Source organism: Pelophylax lessonae (assembly GCF_965119305.1).
Source record: "Pelophylax lessonae genome assembly, chromosome: 11".
Lineage (NCBI taxonomy): Eukaryota > Metazoa > Chordata > Amphibia > Anura > Ranidae > Pelophylax > Pelophylax lessonae.
This window is the reverse complement of record NC_138778.1, coordinates 198,827,096-198,845,918: the sequence shown is the minus strand read 5'-3', so window position 1 is coordinate 198,845,918 and position 18,823 is coordinate 198,827,096. Positions and strand designations below refer to the sequence as shown.

At 45.3% G+C, this 18,823-nt stretch overlaps 1 protein-coding gene across 1 annotated transcript in view; it reads right to left on the bottom strand.

Annotated features, from left to right (window-relative positions):
* CDH4 (cadherin 4) overlaps positions 1-18,823 on the bottom strand; it is a 1,089,940-nt gene that overhangs the window by 237,303 nt on the left and 833,814 nt on the right. Inside the window, exon 4 of the mRNA XM_082271591.1 lies at positions 9,788-9,961. Within this exon, the coding sequence (XP_082127717.1) occupies positions 9,788-9,961 (174 nt within the window). The remainder of the gene's footprint in view (positions 1-9,787; positions 9,962-18,823) is intronic.

The window sequence follows — 18,823 nt, the reverse complement described above, 5'->3', positions numbered from 1 at the left end:
TCATCCTTGAGATGGTTCTACACCTTCATTTGAGTCCAGCTGTGTTTGATTATACTGATTGGACTTGATTAGGAAAGCCACACACCTGTCTATATAAGACCTTCCAGATCACAATGCATGTCAGAGCAAATGAGAATCATGAGGTCAAAGGAACTGCCTGAAGAGCTCAGAGACAGAATTGTGGCAAGGCACAGATCTGGCCAAGGTTACAAAAAGATTTCTGCTGCACTTAAGGTTCCTAAGAGCACAGTGGCCTCCATAATCCTCAAATGGAAGACGTTTGGGACGACCAGAACCCTTCCTAGAGCTGGCCATCCGGCCAAACTGAGCTATCGGGGGAGAAGAGCCTTGGTGAGAGAGGTAAAGAAGAACCCAAAGATCACTGTGGCTGAGCTCCAGAGATGCAGTCAGGAGATGGGAGAAAGTTGTAGAAAGTCAACCATCACTGCAGCCCTCCACCAGTCGGGGCTTTATGGCAGAGTGGCCCGACGGAAGCCTCTCCTCAGTGTAAGACACATGAAAGCCCGCATGGAGTTTGCTAAAAAACACCTGAAGGACTCCAAGATGGTGAGAAATAAGATTCTCTGGTCTGATGAGACCAAAATAGAACTTTTTGGCCTTAATTCTAAGCGGTATGTGTGGAGAAAACCAGGCACTGCTCATCACCTGTCCAATACAGTCCCAACAGTGAAGCATGGTGGTGGCAGCATCATGCTGTGGGGGTGTTTTTCAGCTGCAGGGACAGGACGACTGGTTGCAGTCGAGGGAAAGATGAATGCGGCCAAGTACAGGGATATCCTGGACAAAAACCTTCTCCAGAGTGCTCTGGACCTCAGACTGGGCCGAAGGTTTACCTTCCAACAAGACAATGACCCTAAGCACACAGCTAAAATAACGAAGGAGTGGCTTCACAACAACTCCGTGACTGTTCTTGAATGGCCCAGCCAGAGCCCTGACTTAAACCCAATTGAGCATCTCTGGAGAGACCTAAAAATGGCTGTCCACCAACGTTTACCATCCAACCTGACAGAACTGGAGAGGATCTGCAAGGAGGAATGGCAGAGGATCCCCAAATCCAGGTGTGAAAGACTTGTTGCATCTTTCCCAAAAAGACTCCTGGCTGTATTAGATCAAAAGGGGGCTTCTACTAAATACTGAGCAAAGGGTCTGAATACTTAGGACCATGTGATATTTCAGTTTTTCTTTTTTAATAAATCTGCAACAATGTCAACAATTCTGTGTTTTTCTGTCAGTATGGGGTGCTATGTGTACATTCATGAGGAAGAAGAATGAACTTAAATGATTTTAGCAAATGGCTGCAATATAACAAAGAGTGAAAAATTTAAGGGGGTCTGAATACTTTCCGTACCCACTGTATATACACATATACATATATTATACACATATATATATATCTATATAAAAATATACACTTAAAAAGTACAGTAAAACTGCAGGAAAGGGCACTGGGGGGCAATCTAATGTGAATTTATTTTATTTTGTAATGTATCAGTGTGTTTGGGTGTTTTACTGTTTGAATTTGCCGCCGGTTCCAACCCCCCCTGTGAGCGTCACGTCGCAGGAGACGGAAGTCGTGGCACAGAGAGCATCGGGAGGAAAACCCGGCCGTCGCACACCGCCGGGATACATCGCTGGATCCCGGGGACAAGGTGAGTACCCTCTCTTACAGGATACAGCGAGGCTCGGGGTTACCACTTTTGGAACTGAAATTTAACCCCGAGCCACACTCGGGAATACCGCTAGGGAGGTTAAACAAAACGCGCCAATAACACACGTTTCTATTGAAGATCAGTCTACAAATATAATACGTAAATACTATTCCTCAGGGCTTTTTTTCAGCGGGAATGCGGGGGAACGCCGTTCCGGCACCTCCAGCACTGAATGTGTGTAATGGCAAGGAGTGCTGGGTTGTGCTACATTGTCTATTGATGCTGGGCCATTCAATGGTATCAATTCCTTCATCCTCCAGGAACTGGCTGCATACTCTCACCACAAGAGGCCGGGTATTGTCGTGCACCAGGAGGAACCCAGGACCCACTGCACCAGCGTAGGGCCTGACAATGGGTCCATCCCGATACCGAATGGCAGTCAGGGTTCCATTGTCTAGCCTGTAGAGGTCTGTTCGTCCCTCCATGGATTTGCATCCCCAGACCATCACTGACCCACCACCAAACCAGTCATGCTGAACGATGTTACAGGCAGCATAATGTTCTCCATGGCTTCTCCAGACCCTTTCATGTCTGCCACATGTGCTCAGGGTGAATATGCTCTCATCTGTGGAAAACACAGGGCACCAGTGGTGGACCTGCCAATTCTGGTGTTCAATGGCAAATGCCAAGCAAGCTCCACGGTGCCGGGCAGTGAGCACAGGGCCCACTAGAGGACGTTGGGCCCTCAAGTCACCCTCATGAAGTCTGTTTCTGATTGTTTGGTCAGAGACATTCACACCGGTGGCCTGCTGGAGGTCATTTTGTAGGGCTCTGGCAGAGCTCATCCTGTTCCTCCTCCTCGCACAAAGGAACAGATACCGGTCCTACTGATGGGTTGAGGACCTTCTATAATAACCCTGTCCAGCTCTCCTAGAGTAACTGTCTGTCTCCTGGAATCTCCTCCATGTTCTTGAGACTGTGCTGGGAGACACAGCAAACCTTCTGGCATCGGCAGGTATTGATGTGCCATCCTGGAGGAGTTGGACTGCCTGGGCAACCTCTATAGGGTCCAGGTATCTCCTCATGCTACCAGTAGGGACACTGACCCTAGCCAAATGCAAAACAGTCAGAAAAGATGAGTGGGTAAAAAATGTCAGTGGCCTCCATCTGTAAAACCATTCCTGTTTTTGGGGTTGTCTAATTGTTGCCTATCTAGTGCACCTGTTTTTAATTAACACCAAAGCAGCTGAGACTGATTAACAACCCCCTCTGCTACTTAACTGAGCAGATCAATATCCCAGGAGTTTAATTGACTTGATCCTACACTCTGATTACAAAGTATTCTTTTAATTTTTTTGAGCAGTGTACATTATGGTATGCATTCCATGATACCATCTCCATGTCTTCTATACCTCTTCCCTACCCATCTTATAAGATCAGCAATGGCAGCTTTGACTAAAATAGTAAAGAAAAGCAATGCCTCTATTTTTATCAGCTAGGACCTACTAGGGTTAATTTACTAAAGGCAAACGGACTGCCCACTTTGCAAGTGCAGTTGTTCCAAAACTTTCATTTTGGATAGAGCAAGGGAGGGTTATAACCCCTGTCAGGTTATTTTTTGTCATCTGTGTCCCATTGGGGAGATCTCCCTTCACTTCCTGTCTCATAGTCAAACAGGAAGTGAGAGGAAATCCCTGTAAATCAAGGGAAATCCTTGGGGACGATTTACAGGAATTCCTTGGGGACCCCAAAGTCACCAGAACTAGCATACCCATTGGAAGATTTCCCCTCTATTACTTTTGTTGGGACAACCCAAAATTTTGATAATTTCTTCAAATTTTTACTTTCAATGATAATGGTAAACAGGACACAGAGAGGGTGAGTCTCTTTAACCACTTGCCGACTGCCTAAAGCTGATCTACGTCGGCAGTCAGCCCCTCACAGGCAAAGTGACGTAGAGCTACGTCGCTAGCCTGTGAGGGTTTAGGGAGCGAGCGCGCGCCCCCAGAGGCGCGCTCCCGCTCCCGCGCGGTCACGAACCCCCCGCGCGTGTGACCGGCGGACCCGATGTCCGCCGGTCACTCGGCGATCGTCGGGGGAGAGGGAGAAAGGCAGGCAGCTTGTCTAAACAAGCTGCTTGTCATTCTCCCCTGTGTATGACAGATGATCATACGGTTCTACTATGTAGAACCGTTGATCACTGTTCATACACTAGTAGCCACAGCCAATCACAGTAGAAAGCACGCCCCTAGGGACACACATAGCCCCGCCCTTTCAAAAAAAGTTAACCCCTTCACTGCCAGTGTATTTTTACAGTAACAGTGCATATGTATAGCACTGATTACTGCAGTAATGTCACTGGTACCCCCAAAAGTGTCAAAAATGTCAGTCAAGGGTCCGATCTGTCCGCCGCAATGTCGCAGTACCGCAAAAAAAATCGCAGATCGCCGCCATTACGCGTTAAAAAAAAAAACAACAAAAATGACAAAAATCTTTCCCTTTGTTAGTAAACGCGATAACTTTTGCGCAAACCAATCAAAATACGCTTTTTGCGATTTTTTTTACCAAACATAGGTAGCATAAAACAAATTGCCTGAAAATGTTAAAAAAATTGGATTTTTACATTTTTTTGAGGGGAATTTCATATAAAAAAATGTGAAAAATATTGCTATTTTTGCAAAATTTACGCTCTTTTTTTGTTTATAGTGCATGATCAAAAAATCGCACAGGTGATCAAATACCACCAAAAGAAAGCTCTGTTTGTGGGAAAAAAAAGACGCCAAATTCGTTTAGATACAGCGTCGCACGACCGCGCAATTGTCCGTTAAAGTCACGCAGTGCCGAATCGCAAAATACCCCCTGGTCAGGAAGGGGCTAAAATCTTCCGGGGCTTAAGTGGTTAACGGGGGAACAGACAGCAATAAAAACTGCCAGGGGTTCTATTTCCTCTCCACTCTATCCAAACCTAAAAAAAAAAAATTTTTTCCTTTAGTTATACTTTAAAAAGGCAGAAAGTGGATTCTATTTTCTTCTTATACACCTGCAGGAAGGAAAAGAGAAGGTATATTCCTTTGGGGAACTGATCCTTTACTAACCTTCTCATCCATAGTTAAACTAAAACACACAGCATCTAATTTTCTGCACAGTAATTTGCTGTACCCGATAATGGCCACTAGAGGCCACCTTAGTACACTCTTCAGTAGTTGCTGCTCTATGTGCTCCACTACATGGAAGAGTCTAATCTGGTGTAGGGATTTAACCACTTGCTGGTGGCCATCTAAACTGCAAACAGGTCAAATTGCATATCAGAATAACATCTCATTCAGATTAATGCCTTCTTGTACGGCAAGTGTGATCACGCCTGCCACCTGCTCAGACATATTGTGATTGTACAATCTAGTAGGTCTTTTCTCACCGCAAATCCATTTTTTTGCACAAAAAAAACTATAATACTAATACTAATACTCGGCTCTCTAGCAGGCGGTGGATTTACAGCCACTGAAAACTCTTCAGAATCCAGCACACTTCTGGGTCTGTTGGACATCTGACCCCCCTCCGTGTGCTGTGGTTTCTGCCACCCACCCCTACATCCATACTCTATCATGATGAGCGTGCTGCTGCAATTTTTTTTCCTCTTTTATACAATGAATTGTGATTCTGCCATTTTGAGTCCTCCCAAGTGTAGCAGAATTCCCAGCACAGGTGCAGGCTGTGGGTCCCCCTGGGTCACTGGGTGCAACAAAAGTACCTTTGAAGATGTTTCTCCAAGTGTGAGCACTGAGATAAGGACCAGTCCAGTATCTTTGGTTTTTTTTGGTTTATTTAGGAACTTGGATGGGATATGGGAGAAGGGATGAGTGGGATACTCCTGCAATTGAACTATGCACAACTTGACGGGGACTCTGAATAAATGCTGCTTAACGCTGATTAGCGCTGGCTTGATGCTGGTTAATGCTGGCCGGATGCCGGTTAACGCTGACTTGATGCTGTAACTTCCCTTTTTACTGCAGAAGTCCCTTTTAGCTCCCTGAGGTACTCTCGCCTGAGGTAGCTGCTTGTACACCTTTGCTGCACTGCTGAACGCTTCAGAGCCCACACTGGTGCCCCCTTTCACTTCCTTATCTTCAGGGCTTTGAACGCTTGGCACCCCCTTTCACTGCCAATACTACTGGTTAGCTGGCTCCTGGATCCCCTTGACCTTCTAAAGTGGTCCCCTTTCCTAGACAGACCACTGGGCAGATCTTGAGTACTCACAATACTGTTTTTCCTGAAGACTTCTACCCAGCAGCTCCACTGGGTCAGCAACACTCTGGATCCCTCTCTGTAGCACAGCTCAACCTCTGGTCCCCGTAGGCCGACTGCCTGGACCACCTTCACTCTCTGACAGGAGAAGAGACATCCGTCACCTCCTCCTGGGACTGATGCTCCCCTCAAAAGACACTCTGTCACATGCTCCCCACAGATTTATATCCAATCCCAGGGTGCATTGCGGTAAACCCCTCCCACTGAGACAGTCATAAACCCTGGTGTGCCATTGGCTAGGTTTCCTCCACTGACCAACAAGATACCTCATTGGACACAGTGGGGAGACTCCCCAGACTCAACAGACACACCTGGAAACATGTGACAGCTAGCTAACAATTCAGGCCCCCCCTGATAAGCAGACAGGGCCACATATACATTTTCCTAGCACCTACTGTACCTAGGAGGGTGCTACACAAGTATATGCAATATCCAAGCCCTGACAAAGAGGGATACCTCTGAACATCCAAAACGCGTTGGCTGTTTTTTATTGTCTTGCTGGATGCACAACAAAATTAAAACTTTTTGGGAGTTGATCTGGCACAGTTTTTGAACTTTGTATATTTAGTGACTTACAGGACAGCGGATGGAACCACGGCGCTCGATGGAGGACGCAGCCATCACATTGCATGTGGATATGAAGGCATAGCTCTTCATAAAGGTAATGATCTATACTGCTCAAAAAAATGACAGGAACACTTTTTAATCAGAGTATAGCATCAAATCAATTAAACTCCTGGGATATTGATCCGGTCATTTAAGTAGCAGGGGGGCAGTCCCTGCCGGGGGGAGAACACAGTGATTATTGCTAGCAGCTATAGCCTCTGGCAATAATCACATGTAAAAATATAACATGCTTCATGTACCCAAGTTTATCGATGGATTGATTTGGTTATAATTAGCCTGCACATAGATGGTTTGAATCCCGGCCAGTTCAGCAGGGACCAGCTGAGATTCAATCCATCTATGGCCAGCTTAAGAGCAACACAGAGTTCACACAGGACTCTGCACTCCCTGGGGTAAATAGAGCTGTGGGCGAGCAAAGGGAAGATTAGTATAAGAAGTTGCTGTGGCTGAATTTAAATCTGAGCTCCACCTAAAAGGGAAAGTTCAGCTTGTCTGCATCCCCCCGCCACCTCTGCTGCCGCATTTGGCACCTTTCTGGTTTTGACAGGTACCCACTCCCACTTTTGGCTCAATTCACCGTGGCGAACTGAGCCAGAAGTTCGGACCCTCTCTCCTCCCCCCACAGTCTTCTGGAACACTTCACAGGTCTCAGAAGATTGCGGCCCATTCACAAACTGCAGCAGGAAATCAGCTGTGAAGCCGCAAGTCAACATGGCGGCGCCAGCACCCGAAGAATCGGCTCAGGTGAAGACATGGCTGGATGACAGGACAGGTAAGTGCCCTAAGATTAAAAATCAACAGCTACAGTGCTGTAGCTGCTGACCTTTTATTTTTGGGGAAGGAGCCTCTTTAGGTGAATGTGTTGCTTTGCTCTGCATGGGTAAAGCACAGGTTCACTTTAAAGGCTAACTCTACCTTTTGCAGGTATTTAGGGTGCATCATGCAACATGGTGCCAAGCAGAAACCCTCCCCCTCCAAAAGCCCCCCATGATAGCGCGTTCCGCCCACACAGATGTACTTGTAGTTCTCAATGGAATAGAAGGGTGAGAATCCCTGCACTCAAAGTCCATTGACACTTCCTTAAAGGGATTGTAAAGTCAGAATGTTTTTTTATCTTAATGCACTCTACTCTATGCATTAAGATAAAAAAAACCTTCTGTGTGCAGCTCCCCCCTCAGCCCCCCCCTTCTAATGCTTACCTGAGCCCATCTCGCTATCCAGCAATGTCCACAACATGGCTAAGACACAGCAGAGGCGCCATTGGCTCCCGCTGCTGTCAATCTAAGTCAGTTAGCCAATGAGGAGAGAGAGAGGGGGTGGGGCCGAATCGCAGCTCCGTGTCTGAATGGAAACAGAGAGCTGTGACTTGGCTCGAGTGCCCCTATAGCAAGCTGCTTGCTGTGGGGGCACTCAACAGGAGGGAGGGGCCAGGAGAGCCGAAGAGGGACCAGAGAAGAGGAAGATTCGGGCTGCTTTGTGCAAAACCAACTGCACAGAGAAGATAAGTATAACGTTTGTTATTTTTATTGGAAAAAAACTGAGACTTTACAATCACTTTAAGTTCTGTAACTGAAAACCCGCACAAAGGTACAGACATAGAGCAGGGGGATGAGTCTGCAGGAGCCTGGCATCGTACCCATGAACCACAATGCTTTGCAGGCTCCTATGCCAAAAAAATAAAAAATGCACATTTGTTTCCCTGCAAATATATGTGCATTTATAATTCTAACACAAATCCTCTCCTCTCCCAAATTTCCAGAGTACATATCCTCTTATTTCCCCCTTCCCCCCCCCCCCCACCAAATCACTCCTCCCAGCACAAATCTTTGCCCCCCACCCCAATCTTCCCCAGCACAAAACCTCTTCTTACCCCTTCCAGAACAAATTCTACTCCCCTCCCAGCACAAACCCTCTCCCCCTATCCCTCCTCCCAACACAAATCCCCCCACCCTAAATCCCCCATATAGTACAAATGATTGTAAGGTGGGCTTAGCCTTCAAGTAGATTTCACAATACATACTTGTTGGCAAATTTTGGTGTTCTAACACAGGGGTCTCCAAACTGTGGTCTTTTGCTTTCTTTTATCTGACCCTTGGGGCACTATTTCATTCACTGACACCAATGAAGGGCACAATTCCTCCCAATTACACCAACAATGGGGCACAATTCCTTCCAATTACACCAACAATGGGGCGCAATTCCTCCCAATTACACCAACAATGGGGCACAATTCCTTCCAATTACACCAACAATGGGGCACAATTCCTTCCAATTACACCAACAATGGGGCGCAATTCCTCCCAATTACACCAACAATGGGGCACAATTCCTTCCCATTACACCAACAATGGGGCACAATTCCTTCCAATTACACCAACAATGGGGCACAATTCCTTCCAATTACACCAACAATGGGGCACAATTCCTCCCAATTACACCAACAATGGGGCACAATTCCTTCCAATTACACCAACAATGGGGCACAATTCCTTCCAATTACACCAACAATGGGGCACAATTCCTTCCAATTACACCAACAATGGGGCACAATTCCTTCCAATTACACCAACAATGGGGCACAATTCCTTCTAATTACACCATCAATGGGGCACAATTCCTTCCAATTACACCATCAATGGGGCAAAATTCCTTCCAATTACACCATCAATGGGGCACAATTCCTCCCAATGATGTCAACGATGGAGCACAGTACCTCCAACTGACACCACGGATGGGGGATCGTTTGCTCCCACTGATGCTGGGACATTTTGCACCTCCCGTTGGCCACAGTCCGACCCACCTAAAGTCTGAAGGACAGTAAACTGGCCCTTTGTTTTGAAAGTTTGGAGACCCCTGATCAAATTCTGACAGTGAGCAGGTCGGGACATCTTCACTTGCGACAGTAGCCAAATCCTCTGTTAAGCAACATCATATTTGCAAAAAAAAAAAGCGGGCTATAATATTTTGGGGTTAAGAGGGTAAGGCAGCATAAACAGCTAGATGACTTCTGATTGGTTGTGTGCGTTTCCGCACTTTGTAACAATGTTACTTGATTATCATGGCTGCCAAATGTCAACGTCTACTTGTTTTTATGAGATGACGTTATAGTGTGTCCATAGTTAATGCAGAGAACACGGTATTCCTATACTGTATAATGATAGAGTCAGCAGCAGTTCAGTGACACTTACCCGCACCAGCTGTTCAGGAAATGGTCCCCTCGAATTCTCTGGTACATTGACCGGAGGAATCACCCAGTCTCTCTTCTGTCTCCGCAGGCCATTAGCCACACGATGCTGTCGCCATGGTAGCAGAGTTCGGCTTTGGATATGAGGATGCTCGGATGGTCGGACCTGCATAACTCGCTGGTAGGGATGATCGTCGTGAATGGTGGTTTGATACAGGAAGAGGAAAAAAGAGAAGAGAGAGAAAAGAAACAACGTAAGGCTGGTGCACAATAACAAAGACTAGCATTTACAGGAAATTGTAAGAAAAGACAACCACCCCCGAGTCTTCCCAAAACTCAACATCCATCACAAAGTATTAACACTGCTGAATGCATCATCCATGTTCGATAAGAATTCCTTTCCAAACCAAGTCAAGCAGTGTTAGAATGCAATCAGTTGACTATAACAATATGACTTATTTGTCAGTTTAACATTGGGGTCTGAGAACTAGGAATGTGCACAGGTGCGCAATCTTACTACACTGCTGCAATATCAATTACCATTCAAAGCAAGTTGAATGACCTATTGGGGTTGATTTACTAAAACTGAAGCATGGAACATTTAGTGCAGCTGTGCATGGTAGCCAATCAGCTTCTTTCATCAATTTGTTCAATTAAGACTTCACAAAAAACTGGAAGCTGATTGGTTTCTAGGCAGAGCTGCACCAGATTATGCACTCTCCAGTTTTAGTAAATCAACCCCAGTGTCTTCTTAGGCCTCATATACAATAAGCTTTTAGCCCCGATGCATGAGGCTTCGGCCTGTAGCCGTGGCTGGAGGACACAGGCAAGCCCCGCTGCCGACAGCCTTTCAAATTCTATAAGAGATTGACAGCTGCTATGGCTGAATGGGGATGTTTAGGGCAATATGCACCCAGGGCCGAATGCAATATATGAGAGTTTGACAGCTGCTGTGGCTGAATGGGGGTTGTTTAGGGCAGTATGCATCCGGCAAGGAATGCAATCTATGAGCGTTTGACAGCTGCTGCCGCTTTAATGGGTATGTTTAGGGCAGTATGCATCCAGGGCCGAATGCAATCTATGAGAGTTTGACAGCCGCTGCGATTGAATGGGAATGTTACGGACAGTATGCATCCAGGGCCGAATGCCCTCTGTGAGAGTTTAACAGATGCTGCGGTTGAATGGGGCTTTTTAGGGCAGTATGCATCCAGTACTAAATGCACTCTATTAGAGTTTGAGAGATGCTGCGGGTTGAATAGGGATGTTTAGTGCAGTATGCACCCAGGGCCGAATACCTTCTATGAGAGTTTGACAGCTGCTGTGACTGAATGGGGATGATTAGGGCAGTATGCATCCAGGGCCGTAGAGAGTTTGACAGCTGCTGCGGCTGAATGGGTATGTTTAGGGCAGTATGCATCCAGGGCCGAATGCCCTCTATGACATTTTGACAGCTGCTGTGGTTGAATGGGGATGTTTATGGTAGTATGCACCCAGGGACACATTTCTGGAATGCAGACTGATGGCATCCTGGGCATTAATTCTTAGGCGCATACTTCCCTAAACATACATACCGGGCCCTTCTAGCTACAGCAGCTGTCAGACTCTTATAGACTTTTGACCAGCTACTAGCAGCATGGCTGAAGGATCAGCCTGTGCCCTCCAGCCCAGGGGAGGACTGGGCCAGGGGGCAGGGGGGAAATTGCCCCCTGGGCCGCTCTGATGCCTCGTAAAAAAGGCTGCACCACTTCTACCACAGGCATGCCTAAAGGATTCCTGGTGAAGAAAAGTAAAAAGTCCCCACCGCTGACCTACTGAGTGCGGGATAAAGACAAGAACAGAGCGCAGATCACGCCCCTAACATGGACAGTGTAAATCTGAGCTGAGGCCGGTTTCATGCCCCACTGGAGACTCTCCTCCCCAGGCAGTCCCGACTGAGCTGTCCCAGCTCCACCCTGGTAGCCAGGTCAGGAACCTGGATTTGGCCAGTGAGTAGAGAGTACCTGTAATGAAACTTCAGCCTGGAAAGGGGGTCAGGAGGAGGCCAGGAAGAGGGAATGTGGGAAGAGGCATTTGTACTTGCCCCCTGGGCCAAAAGTTGTCCGTCAGCCCCTGCTCCAGCCTCAGCTAATCACTGGAACCCTTCTACACTGGAGCAAAACTCCTAGTGAGACACCAGGGCTGAAATATTAGCACATAAATGCCCCATTACTCTTAATGACAGCAGAGAGGGGGAAGCATTATTATTTCTGTTGGCTTATACACTTTTTTCTTTTTAAACTTTTTAAAGAGAATACAGCAATCATTTCCATTAGTATATGCCTGGCTTTGTAATGGTCATAGATAGAAGAGACAACCTGGACCTCTGGTGTGAAGATCTCACTGTAAGAACATCAGTGAATCCAACAGTATCTACCCATAACTGCAATATAACTTCAAAATAACTATACACTTTAAAGAGTAACTTGAACTCCAGGGGCCCCTTACCAAAGTATAGGCCCATGACAGCCTGGTCTCACAGGGAGTAGGTTGGATGATGTGGCCACTTTAGCCCCAAGGGCTTCTTCCCAAAGTATAGGCCTATGACAGCCTAGGCTCACAGGGAGTAAGTTAGATGATGTGGCCACTTGAACCCCAAGGGCTTCTTCCCAAACTATAGGCCCATGACAGCCTAGGCTCACAGGGAGTAAGTTGGATGATGCGGCCACTTGAACCCCAAGGGCTTCTTCCCAAAGTATAGGCCTATGACAGCCTGGGCTCACAGGGAGTAGGTTGGATGATGTGGCCACTTTAGCTCCAAGGGCTTCTTCCCAAAGTATGAGCCCATGACAGCCTGGGCTCACAGGGAGTAAGTTGGATGATGTGGCCACTTTAGCTCCAAGGGCTTCTTCCCAAAGTATAGGCCCATGACAGCCTGGGCTCAAAGGGAGTAAGTTGGATGATGCGGCCACTTGAGCTCCAAGGGCTTCTTCCCAAAGTATGGGCCCATGACAGCCTGGGCTCACAGGGAGTAAGTTGGATGATGTGGCCACTTAAGCTCCAAGGGCTTCTTCCCAAAGTATAGGCCCATGACAGCCTAGGCTCACAGGGAGTAAGTTGGATGATGTGGCCACTTTAGTTTCAAGGGCTTCTTCCCAAAGTATAGGCCCATGACAGCCTGGGCTCGCAGGGAGTAAGTTGGATGATGTGGCCACTTTAGTTCCAATGGCTTCTTCCCAATGTATAGGCCCATGACAGCCTGGGCTCACAGGGAGTAAGTTGGAGGATGTGGCCACTTTAGCTCCAAGGGCTTCTTCCCAAAGTATAGGCCTATGACAGCCTGGGCTCACAGGAAGTGAGTTAGATGATGTTGGCCTTATTCAATCTGGCGGCATCTACTGGCAAGGAAGTAGTACTGCAAGCACAGCTCCAAACTGAATATGAGTATTGCAGCAAAAACTGCTTTGTAAATTTCAGCAGGTGCGAGGAAGCCAATAAGATATATATATATAAATATACAGTATATATATATGTTAGAGGTCCACTTTAGCTGGACAGGAAGCCAACCGTAAGCAAGAATATATCTCTAAACTCAACCTTATCTCAGTTTTCTGACTCCGACAAGCTCCAGGGATGTTTCACACACATCTGTGAAGAGTGTTGGTATCTCTTGGGTATAAGAAGATGTGAGGATTACTGGTCCTTTAAAGATAGGTATAGCTGCCACTTTGGAATCAGGTACATAAATATCTATGTATTACAGCCAAATAACACAGAAGGAAGAGAGATGGAGGAAGACAAACTAACTTCTTTTCCATCTGTTTTCTGCTTTTTAAAGCACAGCAAAGGGGTACAAACCCATCCAACGCCATATGCTGGTTTGTAACGCTGCACACACTAGACCGCACATTGCGAGGATATTTTTGTGGCTATGGTTTACGTACTTTTACTTTTCTTTTACATTTCACTCTGAAAGGAATATGTTTCAAAGTAGAAGTACTAGGAAAATGTTTTTATGCTTTTAGCGGCAATGCTGTTTTCCCTTGAGTTTTTGACAACGAAGCACTTTGCAACGCATTATTTTTTAAGCAGCTAGTTCTTCTTTTGTTTACTAGTCAGAAATGACTCCAGACTACCAATCCAGAACCAGTTTTTGGAATTCATGCATATTAAAGAACTATTTAGACTATAGGCTTCTTATACCTGATTAAGTCCTTGAATTTTGCCACAGTCTTTGAACCCTATTCTTGCACCAGGGTGATCTCACCCCCTCCAGCTGAAATGTTTAATGTTAAAAATTAATGAGCAGCTCAAAAGATAGAGTGGAATCTCATGCTAATGGGATCTTGGAATCGAATAGCAGAAATCCTGCTTTCTCAGAAGTGGTAAAGCAGGGTAATTAAGTATATAGCATCTACGTGAACATTTCAGTGTATATCCAGACAAAACAGGAAATGTCCGAAATTAGATCTGTGTATGGCCTCCTTCTATCTAAACCATTATCACTGAAAGTGAAAGTAAAATAAAATCCCAAATTTTGGGTTGTCCCCAGAAAAGTAATAGAGGGGAAATCTTCCAATGGGGACACTAGGTCTGGAATTCCCTTAAAGTGGATGTTAACCCTCACATATAAGTGAAGTGGACAGCCTCAGATGATACACAGAGATGAGACAAATTTCCCTACTTAAGTTTTACTTTAAGTAGACTCTTTAGAAAGTGCAGTTCGTGTTAGAATTTCTTCTTCCTGTTTCAGCAGTGGGAGGGCAGTCTAGACATACACTGTGTGACAGCTGATTGGAGGAAAGACACACCCCCCCCTCCACATGGGCAGAGAAATAAAACAACTTGCAGAGCTGTGCTGTGAATAGACCAGCTCTATATATATACATGCTTATATATCTCCAATTCCCTTCCCCATCACAAATTTTCAGCTGCTTTTATCTGTGTCAGAGAGCTTGTCAGAAGTTATCATGCTGATAACAGAGGAACTGAGCAGCAGAAAGACATGGGACTTTGGAGAGAGATAAGTAAACACTACAGATATTTGTGCCGAGAGCAGATTTCATGAATGGGGTTTACATTCACTTTCATTTGCAGGGATTTCTTCTCACTTCCTGTTTGGCTATGGGACAGGAAGTGAAGGGAAATCTCAGTAATGGGACACGGATAGTGAGAAAAAAAATCTGACAGGGGTTATAATTCTCCCTTACTCTATCCAAAATGAAAAAAAAAAGGTTTGCCTATAGTTCTACTTTAAACGCCAACTTGGATTAAATTGTGACTTGTTACAACGAGTTACTGCTTACCAGAGCTTGTCAACAGGTTTTTTTATTTTTTTTTTTTTAAATCACAGCAAAATCACAGCCATGAATCTGAAAGAAAATCTAAAGCAAAAACTTTTTTTTTTTCATTTTGGATAGAGTGAGGGAGGGTTATAACCCCTGTCAGTTTTTTTCTGCCATCTGTATTGTGAAGAATTCCTTTTACTTCCTGCCCTGTAGGCTCAACAGGATGTGAGTAGATATCTCTCCAATGTAAGAGAAATTCTCTCTCAGACAGTTGTAACCGGTACAAGTGTCCCCACTGGAAGTTTTCCCCTTTATTTCTGTTCTGGTGGCAAATCAAAAATTTGGATTTATGCTCACGTTTATCCCTGGTGACATTAGTGATCAGGATAATTAGAGATAATAAATCTCCCTAAGAACACAGACAGTGAATTTAACCCCCTCCCCACTTTATCCAAATCTATAAAAAAAATTTGTGCCTTCCATTGTACCTTAAAGGGGTTGTAAATCGCGGCTGGTTAATATATATATATATATATATATATATCTGTAAGGCAATTGCATAATGTGCTAGTATGCTTTCCATGCTAGCGCAAAATAAAATATTTACCTTAGAACGAAGCACTCCAGTGGCGCGCTGTCACCGCTGAGAGGGTTGACACCTTCCCCCGGTCTTTCCCTGCTTGGTTTGCGTGCCCTGGCTGTGTGATTGGCTGGGGCAGCGATAACGTCACTCCTGCGCATGCGTGCAGGAGCCCTCGGTTCCAGCACGAAGCTCTGAAGTTCCAGCAAGGTATGACGGACCTTCAGAGTGCATGGGCCGGTGACGTCACCAGCTACATCCAAGGCGAATATATCCTAAACGTTGCACATTTAGGAGATATTAATTTTACCACCAGGTAGGCCTTATTATAAGCTTACCTGTAGGTAAAAATTACAAAGCGGGCTTTACTACCGCTTTAATCATATGTTGCAGTGTTGAAGGTCTATGCTCACTTAGAAGCCCTTGAGAAAGGTCACTAAGGTGATGCATCGCCTTTTCCCCACTGTTGCTTCTACAATTAAGGATATGTTCTCTGTACAGGGTTGTAAAAATTGTACATTGTTATAGACTAGCACAAGTTACTGTACACATTCACTTTTCCTCTCCTTTTGAAAAAATTAATAGTGCAATGTATGTTATACATTGTTTTCCAACATCCCTTATGATTACAGAAACCTTACAGAGCCACCAGAACAAATGGACGCTCACAGCAGTCCACTTCTACCACTGCCTTAGGAAACATAAGACACAATTGTGGCAGTCGCCAAATTTTAGCCCATATCTCACATCCACACATACACAAATTTTCTAAATAAAGGGACAGTTTTCTGTTCTTCAGACTTTTGGAGGGCTGGACTGTGGCCATTGGGAGTAGAAAAGGCCCCAACATCAGTGGGAAAAACCAATGCCCCCCATCTTTGGTGTCAATGGGAGGAATTGTGCCCTATCATTGGTGTCATTGGGAGGAATTGTGTCCCATCATTGGTGTCATTAGGCCCAATTGTTGGTGTTATTGGGGGAAGTGTGTCCCATCATTGGTGTCATTAGGCCCAATTGTTGGTGTTATTGGGTGAAGGGTGTCCCATCAATTGTGTCATTAGGAGGTATTGTGCTCCTTCATTGGGGCCGGGGGGGAATTATGCCCCATTGTTGGTATCAGTGGATGAAACAGTGCCCCAAGGGCCAGATACAAGTAATCAAGGGCCCCTGAGCTGCAGTTTGGAGACCACTGTACTAGACATTAGTGTCCAGCCCATATAGAGTTGCAAAAAGAAAAGCATTCATCCTCGTAGTTGGCACTCTGAAGGATGAGTGAAGGAGAGTTCCGGGTCCTTGGAGCATATATGTGATTTTGAACAATTAATTTTGAACCTCGAATAAATGCTTAACAATTCGTAAGACTTCAGATATGGACTGCTGTGGATCAGAGGGATAAAACAGCATTTCATCAGCATATAGCGAGACTTGTTCTTCTAACATACCGATCTGATTACCCTTCAACAGAGTGGATTTGCGAATGAGTTCCGCTAGAGGCTCAATTGCTAGGGCAAACAACAAAGGCAAGAGAGGGCATCCCTGTCTAGTGCACCGTTGTATAATGAATGAGGAGAAGTATGGTCCTTAATTCACAGATGCTCTAGGGGTTGCGTATAAGTGATTCGTATCCAAGTATTAAAATTGTCACAGAATCCAAACATATGTAGAAACTGAATTAGATAGCCCAACAAACTGGGAGGTTGCCATCACTGATCTGGAAATGTTAGTTGCAGGACTGTTATGTTGATCCTCTTGCTTCAGTACTTTGAGTCATTGACATTTACTCCAAAGTTCTTGCACACTAGTCCTTGGCTGGTCAGTGACTCATAAAATAATGAAACTGCTGGATCAGTATAAGAGTTTGTAACAAGCAGGGCCGGATTAAGAGCATCATGGGCTTGGTGCTGAGGATTTTGAAGGGCCTTAAGGGCCGTGCCTTGGCATGCACCCAGAGGAGGAAGGGTGCAGCCATGCATGCCTAATTCCACATGGGATGCTGTCTCTGAAGCCCATAAACACATCCATGCATTGGCAACTGTCCCTCCTTGTCCAGCCTTCATGCTGTGTGGGGAGGTTCTGAGGGAGCTGCCTGGGGAAGCGAGCATAGAAGCCAGACTTCTGTGTTTACAAGTGACAGAAGAGCGGTAACAGTGAATATGGCCAACCTGGGGCCTATATAAAGGTAGGGGCCTGGAGCTGCAGCTCCAATAGCCCCTACGTTAATCTGGCCCTGGTAACAAGCATTCTCAGAGGGTCTTGCTTGAACCTCTTCCCACCAGCCCTATAGAAAATCGTAATGCCTGAGCCATTATAACTGCTTCCGATTCATTCTGAAGATTGAAGACTGTCCTTCCTTCTCCCTATCGTCACTTTGACCAGGAGCTGTCGCTGGCAGTGCGATCACAGTGTTGGGGAGTGCAAATGAGCACATTCCCAGCCCAAAACAGCAATGCGTATTGGTGTCTACATAGAATAAAGCCCACCTCTGTGCTGCCATATCCTTTATCAGCAACCAGCTGGTGGGAACGGGTTAATCAATGATTGTTTTATTATGTTCTCTGAATACAGCATTGTTGCAGAACATGCCCTGTTTTCAGTCACAAGAAGCCGTCTGTACCAATCCAACTTCCAACAATTTACCAGCTCACGCTTGGCTTCGTGATTAATCCTAAACATTTATGCATAGTGAATATTTATTAATTTATTAAACATTTCCCAAGCAATCTGTTTATTAAACTGTGATTTTCACAAGTTTGATGACTAACATTTTGCACATTTTTTCTTTTTTTTAATTTACAAAACTGACATTTCAAGAGCCTAAAAACTCTGTTCCCTTAATATTATGGGGTTTGCCTGATGAAATATTTTATATAAATTATTAATATAATATTTTATATAGAGGGGCACAAATCTGAGAGTAGATTTTCCAATTATGGATGGGCTCCAGGGCTCCCATGCCCCAAGCTCTGTAGGCTTTGAAAGGTATCGTAGATATGCCAATGGCCAAATCAAAATCAGCTTCACATCTTCTCCTACTAGGCCTTAAGGCAAGTGACCTGAATTTAGCAAAGGAAATATTTCTGGGATATAAATAACAGACCACCATTTAGGGCTACATTTGCTCTTATTAGAAAAATATATAACAATTTGCATGGGATTAACATTTTTGGTTGTCTGAAACATTCTGCAGGTGCTTGGT